This window comes from Macrotis lagotis, chromosome 4 (genome assembly GCF_037893015.1).
Source record: "Macrotis lagotis isolate mMagLag1 chromosome 4, bilby.v1.9.chrom.fasta, whole genome shotgun sequence".
Lineage (NCBI taxonomy): Eukaryota > Metazoa > Chordata > Mammalia > Peramelemorphia > Peramelidae > Macrotis > Macrotis lagotis.
In genome coordinates this window covers 249029884-249052332 of record NC_133661.1, presented here as the reverse complement: position 1 = coordinate 249052332, position 22449 = coordinate 249029884, and the positions used below count along the sequence as shown (strand labels likewise).

General features: G+C 40.4%; 1 protein-coding gene across 2 annotated transcripts in view; it reads left to right on the top strand.

Annotated features, from left to right (window-relative positions):
* The first annotated feature begins 1360 nt into the window (after positions 1 to 1360).
* The window catches only part of LOC141522329 (jun dimerization protein 2), a 95048-nt gene continuing 73959 nt past the window's right edge, over positions 1361 to 22449 (top strand). The window contains exons 1-2 of one of the 2 annotated variants that reach the window (XM_074235692.1): positions 1361 to 1508; positions 15058 to 15281. In XM_074235692.1, coding sequence (XP_074091793.1) covers positions 1376 to 1508; positions 15058 to 15281 — 357 coding nt within the window. In that variant the 5' untranslated portion in view covers positions 1361 to 1375. Of the gene's footprint in view, positions 1509 to 1655; positions 1776 to 15057; positions 15282 to 22449 lie in introns of those variants that run through there. The other variant, XM_074235693.1, reaches the window with a different exon arrangement.

The following is a 22449-nucleotide window of genomic DNA, read 5'->3' as shown; positions in this document are numbered from 1 at the left end:
TCACTCCTTTCCATCTGTCTCACATCTTCCTCAATTTGATTTTTTTTTTACTTTGCAAACAAAGAAGCAATGGGCTTTTCCTTTCACTTCCTTTCTTTTGTTGACCTGACATCACATTGAGGAGGATGAAGGTCCCACTTAGACTTCAGTCCGTCCTTCCTTCTCTGACACAGAAACATGGGGCCTTGGTTGGGAGTCAAAGATTTGGAGAAGGGGAAGATGTCAACTATTGGTTTTTATTTCTCATTTCTTCCTGTTGAGGGTTTCTTTTTTGTCTCTCCTCTGCCTACCAGAGAAAAGTATGATTAGAGTTAATAGCCAGTTTGGGGGAGAGTCATAAGTAGTCCTAGGATTCCAAATCTCACTTTCTAATTGAAGGGAATATAGTTTGTGTTATGGGAGAATATAAAGGCACTCTGGGACTGCTGAGTGCTGTTTGCTCCTTTAAGTTATTTTGAGTGGATGCAAGTTTGTTACCAGTTTAATAGATGGAAGATAAGCCCAAAGACAGAAGGGTGTGCTACTTTGGGGAATCCAATGGCTGGCGTTTCCTCAATTTTAAATGACAATAGAACCCTTTCAATTGCTATCAAGGATGTTGATTGGGGCCCACCCCAAGGCTGTAAGTTTGGAAGCCGAGGCACCCGGGCACCTGGGGAGGGGTGGTGGATTTTGGACCCAGGGGACCTCCGTTCAAATCCTGGCTTTCGACCGCGTGACGTTGGACAAGTGACTTCAACTCTCTGGACCTTTCCATCACCTGCAAAATGAGGTGGGTTGGACAAGATGACATGTCAGATCTCTCCGAGTCTCTGATCCCAGGATGGTAGAAAAGTTGATAGCGAGGGTGGGCGGGGAGCGTGTGATGGGTTCGCAGCCCGCGGTCCCAGGACTTGTTACATGCCGATTGCCTTTTTCAGCGACCACCTACCTGCGGCTGATCTGTCTCTCACACACACGGGATCCGCGAGCAGCCGGGAAGGCATGAAGAAGATAATCAAATACAGGCTATGTATACACGGGCTTTAGCTTCCTAAAGCCTTCATCTTCCTCGGTCCGAGGGGGCCATCGGGGTGGGGGCGGGAGCCGGGGCGGGGGCGAGTGCGCGGCGGGGGGCGCGGGGCTTCCTCCCTGCTCGGCTGCCCCGGAGGGCCGCGGGGGCCGCGGGCCGGGCCGGGCTGCGGAGGCCGCCTCCGCGGGAGGCGAGGGCCGGGGGGGGGGGGGGGGGCGGCGCCGGATCCACACCCCCTCCCCTCCCCCGCCCCCTCCCTCCCTTCCTCCCCGCTCCCCGCTGACGTCTGGAGCTGGCAGCCCGGCCGGTTCCGCATTCCTGACCCCTCCCCGCCGCCCGGGGGCCGCTATATAGCCGGGGCTGATGCAACCCACCCCGCCGCCCGCCACAGCCCGCGGGAGGGACGCAGCGCCGGGGGGGCCGCGGCGGCTCCCGGGACAGGACGGGCCTCCGCCCGCTCCCGCAGCCCCGCCGGGGGGGGCGCCGCCTGCGCACGGTGGGTACCGGGGCGCGCGCCCGCCCCTCCCCCGCGGGGCCCCGGCCCGGGGCTGCGGAGCCCCGCGTCTCCGCCTCCGCGCCCGGCTTGCGGGGGGCTCCTCGGCTGGGGGAGGCGGGGGGCGCGGGGCGCGGGGGCCTGGGGGCCGAGGAAAGGAGCCCCGGGGAATCCGAAGGGATGGAGGAAGGAAAGAGTTCATTGGGAAAGACATCTTGGGTGAAGATCCAGAGGGAAGAGGGCAGCGGAGGATTCCAGGCGGTCTGAATGGTCTGTGCCCCCATTTTGGCTTGGAAATGGGGCTGTGGGCTGTGGTCATCCCAGCTCCACCCTCCCCCAGTTTGGGTTACATAAGGACCTGAGCAGAAACTGGCCTTTTCTCCCCTGACTGCCTGGCCTGGCCCAGTGCAGAAGATTCTTCTGGTCCCTCCGAGTTGGGAGGCGGGAGGGGAGGGGTGGGGTAGAAAAACCAGGCCATGATACACCTGGACCCCCCACTAACATCTGTCAGTGACATGTCGGCATGAAAGGGGGGCGCAAAGAGGGACAAATTAGAAGACCTTGAATTTACTCAGAGGATGTAACCTTTCCATGGGTGGGAAGTGGTCCCCCTTCAGTAGGGAATGAATTAGTGTAGGTGATGGTTGGTCGGCGAGAAGTCGCTCTTCCCAATTAGTTTCTTTCAGGTTTAACACTGATAGTAGCTCTATCTTCTCCGTGACAGCCTGAATCAGGATGCTGGGTAATTGCTGTTGATTTTTCAGAATGTTCCTTTAGTACAAGTGAGATCCTCTTGTTTGGACGAGGGAATCTTATCCTGAATGGTATGATGGGAGTGTTTAGACAAGTATGTAACAAAGTTTAAATAAATTTTGGTGGAATCTTAGAAGAACTGTTTTTAGGGTATCAGCAATAGGAAGTGCTGGAAAATACAACATGGATAGGGTACCCAGTACCTTGTCATTATGGAGGCCCTCTGTGAAGAGCCCCCCCCCCCCCCCCACCCCCCCCCCCCGCCTGGCTCCTTTTCCTGAAACTTTAGGAAGCAAGTTCCGTTGCTTTCATCATTTCTACCAAATCTGGCTATAAGATAGACACCTTGCTTTGCAGATTTTTAGGGTAGATTTAAACCTGGAACCAGGTGTATGTGGTGTTGATTTTAGACATGACTATGAATCTTTGTTGTTGGGTAGCATGGGACTCTTATAAATGGAGACCCTTTAAAAAAACAAGCTGGAGTCTCATTACCCCAGGAGAGGTGACATAAGGTCATACGCAGTTATTGAGGGTTGGTGGATAGCTCCCATTCCTTCTGTTTTCTTTCTTGCTTGACACTTGCTCTAGAGCCCCAGATATCTGCTGAGTCTTCCTAGACAACAAGAAGCCTTGTCTGACCTGAAAGAGTAAGGTTCTTCTAGAAGTTATCTGTCGGGAGATTGCTTCCAGCTTTTCTCTCCATTCCAGATGAAGTAACCCTCAGAGTGAGTGAGGTATTGATGGTGTCTCTTCTTGCAGTAGGTACAGCAGCCCAAACTGAGTTTGGGCTTAGGCTCCTAAGGTGTGTGCCTTAACCTTTACCAATAATGACTGCTGCCTGCTATGGTTATCTACCCGCTCCCCTTGCTTTTGATGAAATTTGTTCCCCCATCTACCCATCTATTTATGGGATATAGGTGCGTCTTCTTTTTTCAGTCTTCAAAGCAGTATCCAGGATTGGAAGGCTCAGTCTGCTGACCTTGTAGTGTGGTGGGGCTGCTGGTGTTGCAATGGGGGCTACTCCTCATGCCCAGGTCAGCCCTGGAATGAAGAACCCTGAGCAGTGGGTCTGCTCTCTGTTCATTCAGCCCAAGTTCATTTGAGCAACCACAGAGAGAACTGAGGGCAAGTTACATTCTCTCATTCTTTTTCAGCTTTCTGTTTTCGTTTGCCACAGTTTGCTTTTTTCCATGGTAGTGAAATATGTTTGAAAATGGAGGGGGGAGGGAGCAAGAGAAGGGAGAGAGGAGGAGAGACAGAAAGAGAGAGAAATACTGTGTGTGGGCGCACACATATGTGTGTATGCATGGGTACACACATATGTATGTAGAGAGAGGGCAACAGGCACATTATTTTTCCATTTTCCTTTAATTAAGGCCCCGTGGAGGTGTGTTTGAAAACAGAGGGTCTCCTATGCCTTTGAGGAGGGTGAGAACACTATTTTCACTGGTTTCAGGGCCATATGCAGTATATAGTGTCCAATGAAACTGGGCCTGGCTCATTCTGTTGCTTGTCTTGGCAGTCAGTTCCATGGCTTGTATTACCAGTCCTGGAATGTAACCACTGCCAAGCTCTGTGTGTGTATGTATGTATGTATGTGTGTGTGTGTGTGTGTGTGTGTATGCATGTGCGTTCGAGTGCGTGCGGTTTGGCCTCTTAGAGCTCAGTAGAGACAAACGCCTCAACAACCCAGGCGAGGAATTTTCAGCTTGTGTTTCTCCATGCTCACATGAACATTTCTGGCCGTGGGAGGCCTTTGTTGGAGCCCCTGTACTTGGGGATTTTCTCCTGTGTTCTTACACTGTTTCCTATGGGATTCCAGTTGTTAGACTTTGGTTGATGGAATTTTCACTCTCAATGGCATTTAACAATTTGCAAATCGTTGGCTGACTGCATGTTCCATTGTCTTTTGTGTGAATGTTTTACTACTGTCTTTTGAGGCTAAGTTCAAGAAATATTTTTTGATCGTGTCATATATGAAAGGTCCTGTCCTGGCCAACACTGGTGGGATTGAGGTGGTTAGAAAAAACAGCAGTATTAAATTGGTGGCAGTCGCTTCCCATACTTTCCTTCCTGCCCAGTAGACTTTGAAAATCTATGATTTAATTATTATGCCTATTTCTTCTACCAGCCCAGATCAAGGAAATACTCATACAGTGGAAAGGGCAATAGAGGTGGAGTCAGAAGACCCAGATTCAAATTGTACCCCCCACCCCGAAATTTACTACTTGTATAATATGAGCAAGTAAATTCACCTACAGGGTCCTCAGATAACTAATGAATAAAATGAGAATGTGGTAATTGAAGGGTTCCTATGATGACGTTATGAGTGATCTCTCTGTCTTTCAGAGATAGTCTTTCTGAGTTAATGTGACCAAAATATTCATCACATGGAGGCTAGCTTTCTAGTATTAGGCCTTTCCAGAAGTAGCTAAATTGGTTCTCAGATTCTAGGCACCAAGTTTTTTCCAAGACTATCCTTGGATTCTGGGGGCAGAATCTCCAAGAACCCAGGGTCACCTCCCTGATGCTGTGAGGCATGAGAGCTGTCATGGGAGACCTTCCTTTGGTATATAATGACTCTATGACCCTTGGCAAATGACTTAACCTTTCAGTGCCTCCAGACAACTCTTAAGTCTGAATTAGAGACAGGTAGAAGCCATAGCCCTGTTCAAATTGACTTTGTGACCCTGGATAGATCCTAAATTCTGTTTCCTCATCTAAAAGGTTTGGGATGTTAAAAGTTTCCTTTCCAGGTTTGTCATGAGTATCCAAAAGATCATGAAAATATGGTGCTTTGCAAACCTTAAAGAGCTATAGAAATGTTCATTATTATTGTTGCTGTTACTGTTCTGTCCCAGAGTGGTTGCACAGTCACTTTTGTACAATTCCCATACTAATGAAATCATAGGTTCAGTGTCATCTGTCTCCCCCTTTCTCTCCCCTTCCCCTTACCCCATATTCCATTAAATCCTCAATTGAGCAAAGAGATCCACATTTGCCCAAGTACAGTTTTGCTTTCATCATTAGTCCTACAATGAAACTATAGTTTTTTTCTGTAGATTATGACATAAAGGAGGCCCTCCAGAACCCAACATTCTTACATTATGGGTGAGGCAGTTCCCTTGACAAAATTGTATGCCCCAGGTAGTATATCAGGGACCAAATGCTGTGAATCATTACATGGATGTCTTTATGCCTACAGAATGATGGAAGGAAGTTCTAATTAAGTTCTAATTCTCATTAAAAATGAAATGTGAAACCACAGTCCAATTTTGTGATGGAGAATGATTTAGGGGACCCACATCAAAGGTCCAAATATTAAGTCAATTGTCATTAAAAGGCTTATTTTGGGTCATTTGGGGTTTTGATTCACAATTTCAATTGACTGGTGAGATGTTGTCCTTGCATAACTGTTAAAGATTTTCATCCTGCTGGTCTTTATATTTTTAAGGTAAGAAAGAATTCCTCAGAGAGGGAGGGGGGTTATCTATTTGTCAGGAGAGCAGGGAAACCAAATTTTAAGACTAAAAGGAACTTTTTCAGAGGACTGAATTTGTATTCCTCATGTAACAGTGATAAAGAAGACCATCATTACAGAGAATGATACAGAATTTTGGTCAGGGTAGAAAATACCAGTGGCCAGCCATTCTAAAAACCTTGACCTTGGAATTTTCTGGATTTCAACTCCAGATTTTACTTAGATTCTTTATTCCTCTGGATATTAATCCAAGATCATCTACAATACTTGAGATGACCTTAATTCCAGAATGTTCCTGATCCTTAAGGACTTGTCTGTAAACTAAATATGCCAAATTCATAGAATTTAAGATTTCAAAGGAAACCTAAAGATAACTTCATAACAAATCAGACCTAAGCAGGAACCCTCTTCACCCCTTACAATATTCCCGATAATTGATCATCTACCTGGAGACCTCTCTATAGGAATAAATGATCTTTTAGTACAGTCCTTTCTGTTTTCAGACAACCTCCGCTCACTGCCAATTGTTAGGAAACTTTTCATTTGAAGCATAATCATAGAATACATTTAGGGTCACATTAAAAATGCAGACCACTTCAGTCTACCCCTTCATTTTATATATGAGAATACTGAGGACCAGAGAAATTGAATGACTTGTTCAAAGTGACACAGTCACTTACAGCTCTTTCCACCACGGTGGTTTTTTAAAAAAAAAAAAAAACCAATCAAACTTGTTTCCTCCAGAATTCCCGGGAAAAACAAGTTTTTTCAGCAGTTTTCCTTGGGAACCTTGTATGTATTTTATAATTAAGTAAATTGGAAAGTTCTTCCTAATACATATACATACATATATATATATATATATATATATATATATATATATATATATATATATATATGTATCTTAGTTTCTTTTGCTTCATTATGAGATTATTTTTTCTCTCATCTTCCATCATTAAAGATGAAGAACATCTGGTCACTTTCCATTTAGTAACAACTTTTTTTCTTTTTCTTTTGTGAGGCAATCAGGCTTAAGTGACTTACCCAGCGTCACACAGCTGATAAGTGTCAAGTGTCTGAGGTTAGATCCAAACCTGGGTCCTCTTGACTCTAGGGCTGATGCCCTATCCACTGTGCCACCTAACTGTCCTGGTAGCAAATTTTCTTGAAAAGAGCTCAATCAAAATTAGCTCAATCTCCTCATTTTTCATACTAGAAGACCTATTTGTTTTAACCTTCCCTAATAAAGTCCATTTTTCTACCCTTTCATTGTTTTGTTGTTGTTTGTGGTTGTGAATCTTCTGTGGATCATCCTTAGTTTTTATAAATGCTGCAAGATAGCAGACTGTATATGACAAGAGCCTGTTGAAAGTAGACTCAAATGGGAAATATTGGAATGAATTGCCTTGGAAGGTAGAGGCTTCCTGTCATTGGAAGCCTTCAAAGGGAGCCTAGGTGACTACTTCTTTAGGATTTATAAGGTGGATTCTTGGTTAGATATGGATTGGACTTGAGCAGGAATTCCTCTCTCTCTCTCTCTCTCTCTCTCTCTCTCTCTCTCTCTCTCTCTCTCTGTGTGTGTGTGTGTGTGTGTGTGATGGACCCCTTTGGCAATCGAATGAAACCTAATGATCCCTTCTCATGATTTCTTGCCTGCTTTCAAAATTGAAGGGAATGTTCAAATGTTCAATGAAAGTTTAGTAAAAATAGTGATGTAATTCTCCTCTATCCAATGGGCCCTAGGTTAAAAACACTCATGTAGATGAGTTCTCTTTTAATGTCAAGATCTTAAACCTGTGGTTAGTTTGGTTTGTAGTCTATCATAACTTCCATGTCCCTTTGTGCCTTATTTGATCCTGGCTGGTTATTCTTCCTTCTTAGATGAGTATGTATTTTTCTCTTCTGGATGACATCTATATATTGTGAACCATATCATAACTTATTAAAGGGATTTTGAATTCTCATCTTTTTTCTTTTTTTAGGCACAGGCCACTATTCTCAATTTTGAGTGAATTATCAATTTAAAGGAATGAATTTCCTATTTCAATACAGTTTGAAAAATACTTAATGAATGCTTACTAAATATGAAATTCTGTGCTATAGGTAGTTTCCAACTCATTTCCACATCCAGGATACTGATGGAGATAAGATAATAAGGTTGATTCACATTCTCATACTCATCTTTGTCTAATGGAAGAACACACCTCCAGAATTTGATTCTTTGTCATTTGGCACAGGACTCAGTTTTGTTTTGTCTATTTAATTATTTAGTAAATGTATTTTTCTTTTTTTAATTTCTTGATTTCTTTTATTTTTATATTGCTGTCATTTCCAAACATATCTTTCCTACCAGCAGGCAGGCCACCAATTGCAACTAAATAATACAGCAAGAGAAAAAAGCAGTTCAGCAAAACCAACCAATCCATCAACTATGAACTGTCTGAAAGTATGTGCCATATGCCACACCCATGGGTCCCCACCTCTCAGACAGAATTTTAGAGCTGGAAGGGATCTTCTGAAATTTATTCTAATATAACTGCTTCTTGTCATCTTGCCTCTTTAGGTTCCTTTTATTGATCAGAGTGGGTGTGGAAACTCATAATTATTTTGGCTAGTTTTTTCTTTTCACTAGAGTCCTAAATTCTTTTGAATTAAAAAAAAAAAACCAGACTTGTCTTCCAGCTTTATATCTCTAACCAATTATTCCTTAATAACAAATCAAATTCCCATCAAATTAAGAAGGGTTTCTGGCCTAGTTCCTCCACCTTCTGCTCCTCAACTTGAGAGAAATGTAGGATGACTCCTACATGTCGAATGTCAGCTGTTGTGGTTTTCTTTTAGGAATGGAATGTGTTAAGTATTTTGTGGTTTGTATCTAAGCAGTAAGGGGCTCCCTTGGGGAGAAGGAAACCAGAGGGGCTCGTGGTTCCCAAAGGAAAAGAAAGCCTGAGTACTGTAGGGTTCCAGAGTGGGGGCTCCATTGAGAAAGGATGCTTAGGGAACAGGAAGAGATCTAGAGGGGAAAAGAAGATACTTGAATATTTCCTGAGGGGGTGGCTGCCTACCCAGGGGTTTATACAGTAGCTGAGAATTCATTAAGTTTCTGAATCACTTTTTAATGTCTCATTCCCACCATCTGCGTGAAAATAAACAGAAGCTACAGGCAGAATCCTTCCCATAACAGAAACAGGATCTGGCTTCCATCTCCTTGAGATGGTCCTTGGAGTTCTGCTTGGAACCTCCTTATAGCACTGTTCTCAGGATAGCCCTATAATAATAGAGCTCCTTTCAACAGCTCCTTCGATTTCTATTGAGAAGTGGGGGGCCAGTTAGGTGGCATTGGGGCAGTTAGGTGGCATAGTGGATAGAGCACTGGCCCTGGAATCAGGCCTCAGACACTTAATAATTACCTGTGTGGCCTTGGGCAAGTTACTTAACCCCATTGCCTTGCAAAAACAAACAAACAAAAAGAAAAGTAGGGTGCTATAAGTGAATAGAGAACGGCTCAGAATCAGGGAGGCCTGGGTTTGGGTCTTACTTCTAATGCTTGCTGGTTGTGGCAAATCACTTAACTTCTCAGTGGGCAGTTAATTCACTCATTTGCAGAGCACATACTGACTTTTCTTACCCTACAGTTCTCTTATACAAAGGAAATCACAGGTCATGTCCAAAAAAATGTTCTGTGCTTATATTCAAAATGGAAGGAAATGTAAAATTTCAGTAAAAGGCTAGTGAAAATAATGATGCAGTTTTCTTTCATCCAGTGAACCCAGATTTAGAATACCAGTTTGGGTGATCTCTGCTTTACAGTTCTGAGATATTACCAACATACTATTTTATATTAGGGGTGACAGTATTGAATAACTCTCCCGTGGACAGTTTCACTTTGGGATCTTTCATGTTCTATATCTTTTTCAGCCTCTTTTCTCAGATGGCATTTGATGTATTGTGAACCACAATCTTAACTTGTCAAAGAGATTTTGAATTCCAGTTTTTTTTCTTCTCTTTTGAGACCTTACCCCTTTCTACAATCCCATTTTCCACCAGGTTCTACCAGATTGCCAACAGTATCAGAGAGAGATTTCACTGTGAATCCTAATTCAATAAGCATGCATTTATTAGGCCCTAATTTGTGCCGGGTTCTACAGAGCTAGTTTTGCAACTGGTGGGTCTTTCTCTTCCTAATTCTACCACTTTAGTAACTCTGAACAAAGAAACTGACCATAATAAGCATCTTGAATCAAGTCAGAGTTCTGGGCACAAGAGAATATTCTATCCTCACAATCAATTATCTCTCTTTCAGCAGCTTATTTCTTCCTTCAAACTCCCAAACAACAATGTGACTCTAAGTTTCTTTCCTATTCTAGGTCTTATGTATCATCTTGAGCTTTACAAAACAATTTCCTTACAACAACCCTGTGAGTAGGAAATAAATTTGATTTTATAGATGAGGAAACTGAGGTTCAGAAATGAAATAATTTTATTAGGTCCCACAACTAAGTGTCAGAGATGAGATTCAAAATCAGTCTTCTGAGTCTAAGGCCAGTGTTTTTTCCATTATGGCATGCTTCATTTTCTTCCACATGGGGAAGGGACTTTCCATATTCTGCATGTTGCCATATTTCCTTTCTTCATTCCTTTTTTACTAAGGATTCCTTGGCTGAGTATCACTTCTTGGTATAGATTTCTTTATTATTCCTGTGGGTTCCATTAGTCACTTTTACAAGTCTTACTTTCAGAGGAGTGTCCCAGATGCTTGACAGTGAGGTGAATTAAATCCCCCTCAGAGAAATTAAAACTCCTGTCCAGTCTAGGCTTTTGAATGGTCATTAGCACAGTTAAATAATCACACATGGGAGGGTGTTAGAGACTATTTCTAATTCAATTTACCCCCTCAGATAATAGCATTCTGCATTAGAGGGACTTCTAGGGAAATCCTAATGGTTTTCCTTTAATGGAGTCATTACTGTGACTGAGTCTTTACATCCCAGCCAGGCTTGAGCTAATGAAATAGGTGACCACTCATTTGGTGTTGTTTCAGGAGCATTAGAAAGGCTAGATGGCCTCTCCTACCTAGTGGATAATTTCTGAAATTACATTTTTATAATGTAAAGCATCTTTGCAGTGCAATAGTAGGGTGCTGGACCTGGAGTCAAGAAGAATTGAGTTCAAATTTTGCCTCAGATTCTTGCAATAGTTCTATGTGATAATGGGTAAGCCATTTAACCACTGTCAGTCTCCATTTTCATTTCTGTAAAATAGGGATAACAATAGAAGCTTTCTCTCAGGGTTGTTTTGAGGATTGAATGAGATAATATTTGTAAAGTACATTACAAATCTTAAAACACTGTGTAATAGTTAGCTATTATTTATTTTAGTTACTATAGAGATGTCCTGGGAAGGACAGAACTTAAACCTGTTAGCAAAGAAAGTCAAGCAAGTCAAGAAAGCTAGATTCCAATCAGTTGGAACACTCTTGCCTCAACACTTTTTCACTTTGTATGTGATTATTTTTGCTCTCCAGTCTATGAGGAACACCATGCCCAGATCCATCTTTTTTTTTAAATATTATTTTGGAATTTCAGGTTCCTTTCTTGATACTTTCGAAGGGTTTTCCATTACCTATACAAAGAAAACCTTCTCTTGGCCTAGCATTCAAGGCCTTTCACCATCAAATGGAATGATGCATAGAAAGCATCTTCCAAACCTTAATATTCCTCATAAATGGCAGCTATTATGACCAAATTCCAGTATTATCTTTTTCATCTTTGTCTCTCATCACTATACTACCTGGATCTTTTAAGCACTATCTTTAAGCACTGAATTCTGGCCCCTAAGCCATTTGGGTAGGCCGTTCTCTTCTCCAAAGAAGGCTCTCATTTCTCCTCTCTAACATTCTACCAATTCTTCAAAGCCCTAGTTAAATCATACATCTTCCAGGAAGCCTGTTCTCACCATCTTTCCTTCCCAAGATCTTCTCTAGCATGAATGTGTGTCTTCCTGAGCAAAATCTCTTGGAGAAGGACTACGTCCTCTCTGTTTCTGTATTTCAAGTATAGTCAGTGCCTTGTTCAGTGGGATAGAGACAAGGGTCAAACCTGGAACTTCAAATGAAATTGGGAACTGCTAAATGAGGAGACCCGCTTGTTCAATGCAAGATATTTACTTCTTTGCAACTTATATTTTTAGAGTTTCCGTGAGAGGGAGATGGAAGGATTCAGAGTTGGAGAGGGCAAGACTATTAAACTCCAACCTTAGTTATTTCACATTTTTGTCCAGTGTTGGCCCTGCCAATAGTAATATCTATTCACATTTATAAGGGAAGGGTGTCAAGGTATAAGAGGCAGAGTATCATCATTGTGCCATAATGGAACCAGGAAAACCTAGGTTCAAATTCCACCTTTGACATAACTCAGCTGTGTGATCATTGACCATTCAATTAATTTTTATCTGCCTCCATTTTCACCTACCTTGAAAGGTTGTTACAAGTATCAGTTGAGTTAATATTTGTAAATGTTGATATTAAATATTGTTTATTACTAATTGTATTTAGCACAGTGGCTGGTATATAGTAGGTTCTTAATAGATATGTTTCCTTCTTTCCTTCTTGGTGCTCTAGAGAGCTCTATACATGACAAGGGAGTACTTCATCCTTTCTCATATATGGCGACTTTCAACTTACCTAGCAGCCCCCCGCATAGGCCCTTACCACCTCACACCTAAACCAAGTCTCATCTCTTCCCCACTCCATTTCGTCTGCCACCCAGCTGCCATATTGATTTGCCTAAAACCTTAAGTCTGATCATGTCACTCCCCTATTCTATAAACTCTAGTGGCTTCCTAGAATATCAAATATGAAATGCATTTATTAAAGTCCTTTATTATCTGGTCCCTTCCCTATCTTTCCAGTCTTCTTATACTTGACTCTCCTTTTCAAACTCTGGGATCCTGCTCATTGGCCTGCTATTCCCCATATGAGAAATACCGTCTCCTTTTCCTATGTCTTTTCACTAGATGTCCCTCATTGCCTGGAATTTTGTTCCTCTTCATTTTTTTACTTCCTGCTTTCTTCAAGGTAAAGCTCAAAGTTCATCTTCTATAAGGAGAACTTTTCCCACCCCACAGACTCCTAGCATCTTCCCTCTGAGATGATCTTCTACTTACATTGTACCTATCTTATGTGTACTTAGTTATCTGTGTATGTTTTTGCCTTTCTCTGCATCCTCAGCACTTAACACAGTACCAGAAACATAATAGTATTTAATAAATGTTTGTTATTGTTGAGTCCTATCAGTTGTGTCCAACTCTTTGTGGCCCCATTTGGGTTTTTTTGGCAAAGATACAGGAGTATCTTTCATTTTTCAGCTCATTTTGCAGATCCAGGAAACTGAAGCAAACAAATTTAAGTGACTTACTTAGAGTCATACAGCTAATAAGCATTTGAAGCAAGATTTGAACTTAAGAAGATGAGTCTGATTCCAAGCCCATGCTCTATTTGCTTTGACTTTATGAATGTGTGTTGACTAGTGACTGACTGACCTGAGGATTCTCTGTCTCTTGAAGTCACATGGGCATAGACCCTCTCTCTCTATTAAGGTTTACAACACCTTTTCCTCACAACAATCCTGGGAATTAGGTAGAGCAACTCTTTTTATCTTTCTTCTACAGAAAAGGGAACTGAGATTCCCTTGCCCAAGTTCTTACAACTAAAATTTGTCCTCTTGCTTCAGAAACAATACTGTTTCCCCCACACCCAGGCTAGTGATGACCATTGGAGCAGCTCTGACCCCATGATCCTTTCATACCTGCAATTGTTTAATACTATTTGTTTTTTCCCCAATTACATACTATTGCATTCATTTTTACAAGATTTTGAGTTCCAAATTTTTCTTTCTTCTTCCTTCCTATCTTCTGAAAATGGTAGACAGTTTGATATAGTTTATATATGTGCTATCATGTATAACATATTTCCATATTAATCTCAGTTCTAGAAGAAACAGATCAAAAGGGAAAAATAATCACGAGAAAGAATAAAGTAATTGAAGAAAATTTGCTTTGATCAGCATTCAGAGTCCTCTAGTTCTTTATCTGGATATGGAGAGCATTTTCCTTTGTACTTGTCTCAGATCATTGGGTTGCTGAGTTGAGTTGGGTCATTCACAATTGATCATCACATATACTATATACATTATTTTCTTGATTCTGCTTATTTCAATTTGCATCTGTTCCTACAGTCTTTCCAGGTTTTTTCGTTTCTTATTGCATAGTAGTATTCCGTTATGTTCATATACCACAGCTTATTCAGCCACACTGACATTTTTAAAGAGAATTATACAAAGAAAATGGCAGACGTTGCTAACTAGAATATACCAGATATGATGAAAATAAGATTCAAGGAAGTGAATCATTTTGAGTCAATCGTTCTTCATTACTGTCCCTTGTACATTAGAATTCTTTTTTTTTTTTTAACTTGTGAGCATCATTGTGAAAGAAGAAAAGAGAAAGATCCATATGGAGAGCACTAAAATATTTTGCCTTTCTATACTCTCTCAACTCCTAATGATTCTTGATTCCCTCCTATTTATCCTTATTGACCTCAAATTGTGATATTGTATTAGTTGTTAACCTTCTATCTACTGAGTAGGAGAGGGGTAGACATAAAGGACGGTTCATTTAAATTCATTTCAACAATTATCAAGCAACTGGAAGGTTCAATGCATTGTGTTAGATGCTGGGAAAACTAAAAAGGTGAATATACTTGCTTCCTACCCTTAGGAAACTTCTGGTCTGTTAGTCACATTTTTCATTCTCCACCTCTGACCCTCACTTGAACTCCTCCCCCCCTCATTCTTTTTTCTCATATACAGATACATGATTCTTTTATGTAGATTTTTTCCTTTATTAGAGGGAGTTATATGGTCTTAGAAGTAAATAGAATAGGAATGTATTCCTTGAGAGGCTCTAGGAAACCCACCCTACCCCATCACTTCCACACCCCCAAAACTCTACTACTCAGTTGCCACCATGCCTGGTTTCACCATTAGTGATTCAATTCTTTGAATTGTATGGTAGAATAATTTTAGAAGTTTAAATCTTTAGCATTCTTAATTGTCAGCAATTAGTTTTCTTCTTGGCATAGGACCTTGATTTGTGGGGAGAGATTTCTGTCTTAAGCATCTACAAAGGAGTGATTAAAAAGCTGTTTAAATGATGAGAGGGAGTTGCTGAAGACTAAGGTCCCGTGCTTTGTGGTTCCCCCAGGGTCAGCATCACTTGAATGAGGGATGATCAGGATTTCACTTTTCTCTCCCTTAGGCGGTGGCGTCATTCCTTCTGCTATGATGCCAGGGCAGATCCCAGACCCTTCTTTGACAGCGGGCGCTCTGCCAGGGCTTGGTCCCTTGACGGGACTCCCTGGCACCGCTCTGACAGCAGAGGAGCTGAAGTACGCTGACATCCGTAACATTGGTGCCGTGATCTCACCCTTACATTTCCTGGAAGTGAAATTGGGGAAGAGGCCTCAGCCAGTGAAGAGTGAGGTGAGTGGGTCTCCCCTTCTGTCTGCCTCCTCTTTACCTCTTGTGTTTGGTTCCTAAAAAATTAAATGCCATGAGACCTATTTTCTCATCTTAATTCTTATTACTAGTTAACTAGGAAGTCACATAATGAACGATCTCTGTCCCAGGCTTCTCATGTCAAATGGGGATGTTAATATTTGATCTGCCACACCTCCCTGAGGCTCAAATAAGAAAATGGTTATGAAATTCCAATGAAAAGCATAGAATATGGAGGCTTATTATCATCATCATCAACATCATCACAGTTACCTCTTTCATGCCAGGAAGATCTTTACTCTGTGGCAATGACCTGAACTGCCTGCCCCGCACCCCAGCCTCAGGTATCTATGAACCACCGTAACTTTGTTATGCTCAGATGGTTTTGCTAATACCCACATGTGGCTGGATTTCCTTTTTGACAAAAGATTTCAGGACCTTTTATTTCAAGAAAACAGTGTTATTCCAAAGATTGATTGGAACTAGAGACCTAATGAGCTACCTCCTGGTCCCATTGATTTTTTTTAACACCCATTTACTATAATCTCTCTGCTTCCCTGCACCTACCCTCAAAGTCATCATTTAATACCCTATTATGTCAGGCCATATGTGGAACAGGGGAAATTCATCTTGGAGAAGAAAAAGATTTAAAGCATTACCAATTCGAAGAAAGATTAGATTGTTTTTCTTGGACCTAGAGGGAAGAACTAGACCTATTTGGGGGGTTTCAAATAGTCATAAGGATCAATTTCCTAGCAGAGCTGTCAGATAATTTAATGGACTGGCTTAGGAGAAGTTAAAGGACCACTTTGTGAGTATTTTGTAGAAAAGATTTCTGATTTGGGTATGGTTTGATTAGATGAATTTTGTGGACCCTTTCAAGAATAGGATTTTGTGGATTTTTTTTTGAAGTTTGTTTTTTTAATACCATTTGCCTAGCTGCATGGATAATCTGATTCAGTGGGTATCTCCCCATGAAGGAAAGAAGCAGAAGGAGATGAAGATTTCAGGGTTTTCAGGGATTATCTGATACTAATACCCTATTATTAGGTTTGATAGTTAGCAAAAGTCAAGTCAGCAAGAATTTTTTAAGTCCCTATTATGTGCTGAGCACTGTGTTTATCATCAAAATTTACTTAGTCCTAATTTAACAGAAATATTCAGTAATCATGTAGTAACATTTACTTTCAGTGGATGTCCGCTTTCCCCCTTTGTTGCCAAATGGAGACATATCTGGTCATTGGGACATCTAATGAGTGATAGGACACAGATCTCCCATGGATCGGACTTTTTATTCCCATAGATGGTGGCCAGGAAGTCATGTCAATATAGTCACAGATACCAAGAAACCATTATCAAGGAAGACACAGTTTGGGTTTTATCCTATGACTTTATTGTCTTTAAGGGAAAAATCTAACCTAACCATGTTGCTGACTCTTTAGGGACTAGGAAACAACTGGGAAGAGATACTCCAGTAGATATTAACCTCATAACATAGGGGTAAGACCAAGCTGGAGGTGATATGTAAGGGTTCCTGGGAGGGTACTTTTTATAGGCAAAGTTGTGTCTTTTAGCTTACTGGAGGATACCATTCTTTGAGGATGAATCCTTTGAATATAAAAAGATAAGCATCTGAAAGATTTCATCACTTCTTAGAAAAGTTCTAGTTCCAGATAGAGGGTAATAGGATCAGATATATAATTAATACCCTTCTCCATCATTGATTGTCATCATATAAAAACTGGAAGAAAATGTCTAAGTAGGGCTAGACCGGTACTTTATAGCATCAGAGGAACTCAAAGATTGAAAGGCCCTTATAGATCATCTTCTTTAACCCAGTTTTTTCATAGATGGGGAACTGAGACTAAGTGTGGTTAAGTGACTTGCCCTGGGTTACACAGCTAGAAAGTATCTGAGATGGGATTAAAATATAGGTCTTCCTGCCTCCAAATCCAGCACTCTATCTCCTATACTGTTGTTTATTGACCAACAGCTAAGAGTTTATATTCTTCAATGCAGTGTAGCAAGTGACCCAGTAGAGGTCACTTTGTTTTTCATAGGAAGTGCAATAATCTATTATAAAGAGCATTCAGCTATTAATCGTGATAGTTAGTTTCTCAAACTGGTTTTACCTACTTTGTGAATTAGGGTAAATCCTTTCCAACCTGTAGTCTTTTTTAATCTGTAGTTTTAAGAGGTTGGACTATACAACCTCTCAAGTCCCCTCCATTCTCATATTTTTTGATTTTTTATTCTTGATAGTAGACTCAGGGGTATACTAGTAAATGTAAACTGATTCTCCGGGGTGGGGGGAGAAATGTACCTTCAATAGTCTTCTAAGTTTTATTTGTATTATTAATAATACCTTTATCAATTTTAAATCTTAACAGTCTCCAAAATAGAACAAAGTCCTGATTTACAGTCTTCTTTGACTTTTAAAATGTAAATATTCATAAAAATCAAAATTAACTCTCTAGAGCCAGAATACTTTTGGATAAGGTGTTTTATTAAAAATTAGGAAGATTAATTCAATTGTTTTTCAGTCATGTCTGATTTTCCATGATCCCAGTTGGAGTTTTCTTGGCAAAGATACCAGAACTGCTTGCCATTTCTTTCTTTGGCACATTTTACAGAAGAGGAAACTGAGACAAACAAGGCTAAGTGACTTGTCCAGGGTCACATAGCTTGTAAGTGTCTAGGGTCAAATTTGAACTCATGAAGATATTCCAAGCACAGCATTCCTTGATGTCCAGAAATCAGAAGAACTTGGTTCAGATCTGGCCACTGACACTTAAGTAACATTGTGATCATGCCCAAATCTTTGAGTATCAATTTCCTCATCTGCAAAATAGGAATAATAAAATTGGCAGTATATACATTACAGGATTGTTCTGAATCACAGATGAAATAATATAGTCAAAGTGCTTTGCAAAACTTTAAGGGTTGTATATAAAATTCAGCTATTATTAATTTCTTCTTTCCATTCCCTAAACTGAACTGTAATCTATTGAATATTATACATTGTACTTTATAATTGCTATTGAAAACATTAAAGACTATAATTTGGGGCATCTGAGGGTGCCATGAATAGAATGTTGAACTTGGAGTTGGAAAGACTTGAGTTCAAATCCTGCCTTGGACACTTAGTAACTGTGACTCAGTTATAATTTTCTCATCTTTAAGGGAGAATAATAATAGTATCTACCTATAGGATTGTGATAATACATGTAAAATGAGATAATACATATTTAGAAACCCTAAAGCTCTATAAACAGACAAGATATTATTTTATATTATTATTATTATTATTTTAGGAGGGGAATTATATTACAGGGTCAGTGCAGAGTCAGATTTCTAGGGCACAGTGTTGTTCAAACTGAAATTTGTACAGGACATTCAATTTAATGCCACCTACCCCTTTCCACTCTGGAAAAAGGCGCTAAAGAATCTTTCCTTCCTAAAGAAAAGCCTTTTTTTAGTTTGGGTATTTTTATACTTTACAGCCAAAAAAAATTAGTGGCATATGTCCTGTACCTGATAATGACGTCCTGTCCTCACAAGGACCCACAAAAATCTGCCATTGAAATGAGTTTGTGAGAAAAAAAAAAGCCATTTTTAGGGCATATTTGCATATCTTCCCCCTCACTGTCTGGCTTCAGTTTTCTGGGGAGTTGAGAAAATGTAGATTATTGTACTGATCTCTGGCCAGGCCACTGTTAAGACAGTAGCTCATCTTTCCTAATGCCCTAGATGGTTTATATGATGAAAGGTAAGCTGTAAGATTGGAAAGGTAGGAAGGGGCCAGGTTAAGAAGGGTTCTAAAAGTCAGAGGATTTTTTATTTGTATTTCTATTATATGTCATAAATAAATATATACACACACACATATATATATATATATATATATATATTTATTTATTTGATTTTATATTTGATCCTGGAGGTAATGGGGAGCCATTGGAGTTTACTGATTAAAGGAATGAAATTGTCAGACCTGTGATTTGAAAAATCCAGGATGAATTTTCCTGAAGCAAGAGAGATAATCCAACAAGCTGTTTCATTAGTCCAGACATGAGGTGATGAAGGCTTATGCCAGGGTGGGGGCCCATGTTAGAGATGAGGAATAGGTATACCCAAGAAATGTTAGCAAAAGTGGAAGTGATAGAGAACTTGGCAACTCATTGGATATGGGTGAGAGAGTGAGAGATTGAGATGTGGTTTGGATAGGTTTGAAGAGAGAAAGAGAGAGAGAGAGAGAGAGAGAGAGAGAGAGAGAGAGAGAGAGAGAGAATGAGAGAATTGGTGCCAAATTAGTTACTAGAAAAAGAATTAATGTTGAATTTAGAATATTAATTTATTAATTTGAAAACGACAGTGTGGCATAGCAAGTTTTGATTCAAAAGACCAGCGAACTAGTCTGTTGTAACCTTAGTAAGTCACTTCAGTTTTCTCATTTGTAAAATGAGATAAAATGGACATCAAAAATCATCTAATCAAACTTCATCCATTTAAAAATCAATTAAGTAAAAATAATTTATTAAATATCCAGTGGGGGAAGTGGGGCTAGGTTGCATAATGGATAGAGCATTGGACCTGGAGTCTGGAAGACTCATCTTCCTGAGACCAAATCTGGTTACAGACACTTACTAGTTTTGTGATTTTGGGTAAGTTACTTAATTCTGTTGGCCCTAGTTTCCTCATCTGTAAAATGAGTTGGAGCAGGAAATGACAAGCTACAGTATCTCTTCAAAGAAAATCCCAAGTAGGGTCAGGAGGTGTCAGACATTATCACCGTAGCCTTAAACAAATGTGCCAGGCATTGGGCTAATTGCTGAGGATACTAATACAAAGAAAGAAATCATCTGTACCCAAAAGGAGCTTATAGCTAAGGAAACTAAGCTTTAAAGAATCAATAAAAAACATTTATTAAGCATCCACTCTGTGCCTAAGTGCTGGGGAGACAAGGAAGCATAAAAAATAGTCCTGACTCTCAAAAAGTTCACATGAAACCAACTTTGTACTAAGAAACTGTGCATTGATTAAAATGAAAATAATAATAGGAGAAGGCACAGAATTAGGGGGAATAGGAAATTCTTCTGGAGAAAGTGAGATTTTAGCTGGGTCTCAAAGGAGATAAAGATGAATAGAAAGAGTATTCCATGTATGGGGGATTGCCAGTGAAATTGCCTGGAATTAAGAGAAAGTGTCTTGCTTATAGAACAGTAAGGGGTCCAGGTCATTGAATTACAGAGAGGTGGAATGCTGGGGTAAGGTGTAAGGCAGTTGGAAAGGTTAGGTGCAGGTCAGATTATGAAAGGCTTTTTAATACCAAACAGGAATTTTGTAGTGTATCCTGGAGGGGGGTGTGTGTGTGTGTGTGTGTGTGTGTGTGTGTGTGTGTGTGTGTGTGTGTGAGAGAGAGAGAGAGAGACAGACAGAGACATGTCTGTCAGACCTATGACCTATGTTTTAGAAAGAGATCACTTTAACAGATGAACTGGAGAGGGAAGAGAGATCATTCAGCAACTAGAGAGGCAAAGTGACTTATCCGAAAAATAGCAGCTGAGATTCCTGTCCAGGTCATCTACCCCCAAAACTAGACCTCTTTCTACCAAACCATATGGACCTTCTTGTCCCTGATGATAGCCCTTTCAGGTTCAATATTCGGTAACTAGTATGATTACCACTTACTGCCTGGTTGATTGTGTGAGTTCAGCTGCTTGTTTTGAAAAGAAAGAAATTGTTCCCCTACTTCTCTACTCCTAGGAGAGAGAGAGAGAGAGAGAGAGAGAGAGAGAGAGAGAGAGAGAGAGAGAGAGAGAGACAGAGAGAGAGAGAGAGACAGAGAGACAGAGAGAGAAACAAAATCAGTCCATTTCTGACTCAGTTTTCAATTTGGTCAGATACTTTTTCTGAACTAATCTGTTTTCCTTTTTTTATCTTCAGTCTGTTAATCAATCAATAATTATTAAATACCAACTATGTGCACAGCCTTTTCCTAATTGCTTCTTGGAAGATAGGCTGAGAGGCAGAAAGTCATTGTTTTCTTTTCCCTAAAGAATCTTCCTTCATCCGGCACATGTGGCCAGCTGTGTCCTGAGATCCATAATATAGTCTACTAGGTAGCTAGGTGGTGCAATAGACAGAGCACCAGCCCTAGAATTAGGAGGACTTGGGTTCAAATATGGTTTCAGACTCTTAATTCTTACAAGTCACTTAACCCAATTGCCTTGCAAAAAGCAAAAACAAAAACAATAACATAATATGGTCTGTTGAGGGTCATAACCATTTGTCATTAGAATGTAAGCTATCTGAAGGCAGTAGGCAGTAATTGATAGCTACAAATTTTTTAGCTACTCTTTGGTCAAGATGATGATGGAGACTGAGGGAGGGCACAGACTTTTTCTTCCTCCTTCCTTTCTTACTTCCCTTCTTCCTTTCTTTTTCTTTCTTTTGTTTTTTCTCTTTCCTTTCTTTTCTTCCCTCCTTCCTTCCTTGCTTCCTTCATTCCTTCCTCTATTACTCTCTTTCCTTTCTTCTTTCTTTCTTTCTTTCTTTCTTTCTTTCTTTCTTTCTTTCTTTCTTTCTTTCTTTCTTTCTTTCTTTCTTTCTTTCTTTCTTTCTTTCTTTCTTTCTTTTTCTTTCTTTCTTTCTTTCTTTCATCTTTGAATGTCATCCAGGCTGCACATGCAGGAGCTCTTCACAGGTCTCTTCTCTCAGATCTGTCGACATAGGAACTTTACCTTCCTCTGTTCCTTACCTGCTAGTTTGCCCATCCATGGGCACCCTGATGACCCTTTCCCCTAGGCTCATCACTACATAAATACTACCTAGTTTGGACACCTGATTATGGGTTTAGCCCACTATAATTCAGAACTCTTAAGCTCAAGAGATTCACCAACCTCAGCCTCCCAAATATCAGGGATGACCAGACTGTATTCTTGAAGGTGACCAGTGTTTTTTTAGGCCAGAGAGTGGGACAACAAAGAATTTTGGATAATTCTGCCATATAAAATTGATAACAAGCAAACTGCTCATCATTACCCCATGGTTTTTGATGATGAGTCCTGTGTTGTGATTTTAAAAGTATTTTATTTTAGGTCTTTGCAAGGCAAATGGGGTTAAGTAGCTTGCCCAAGGCCACACAGCTAGG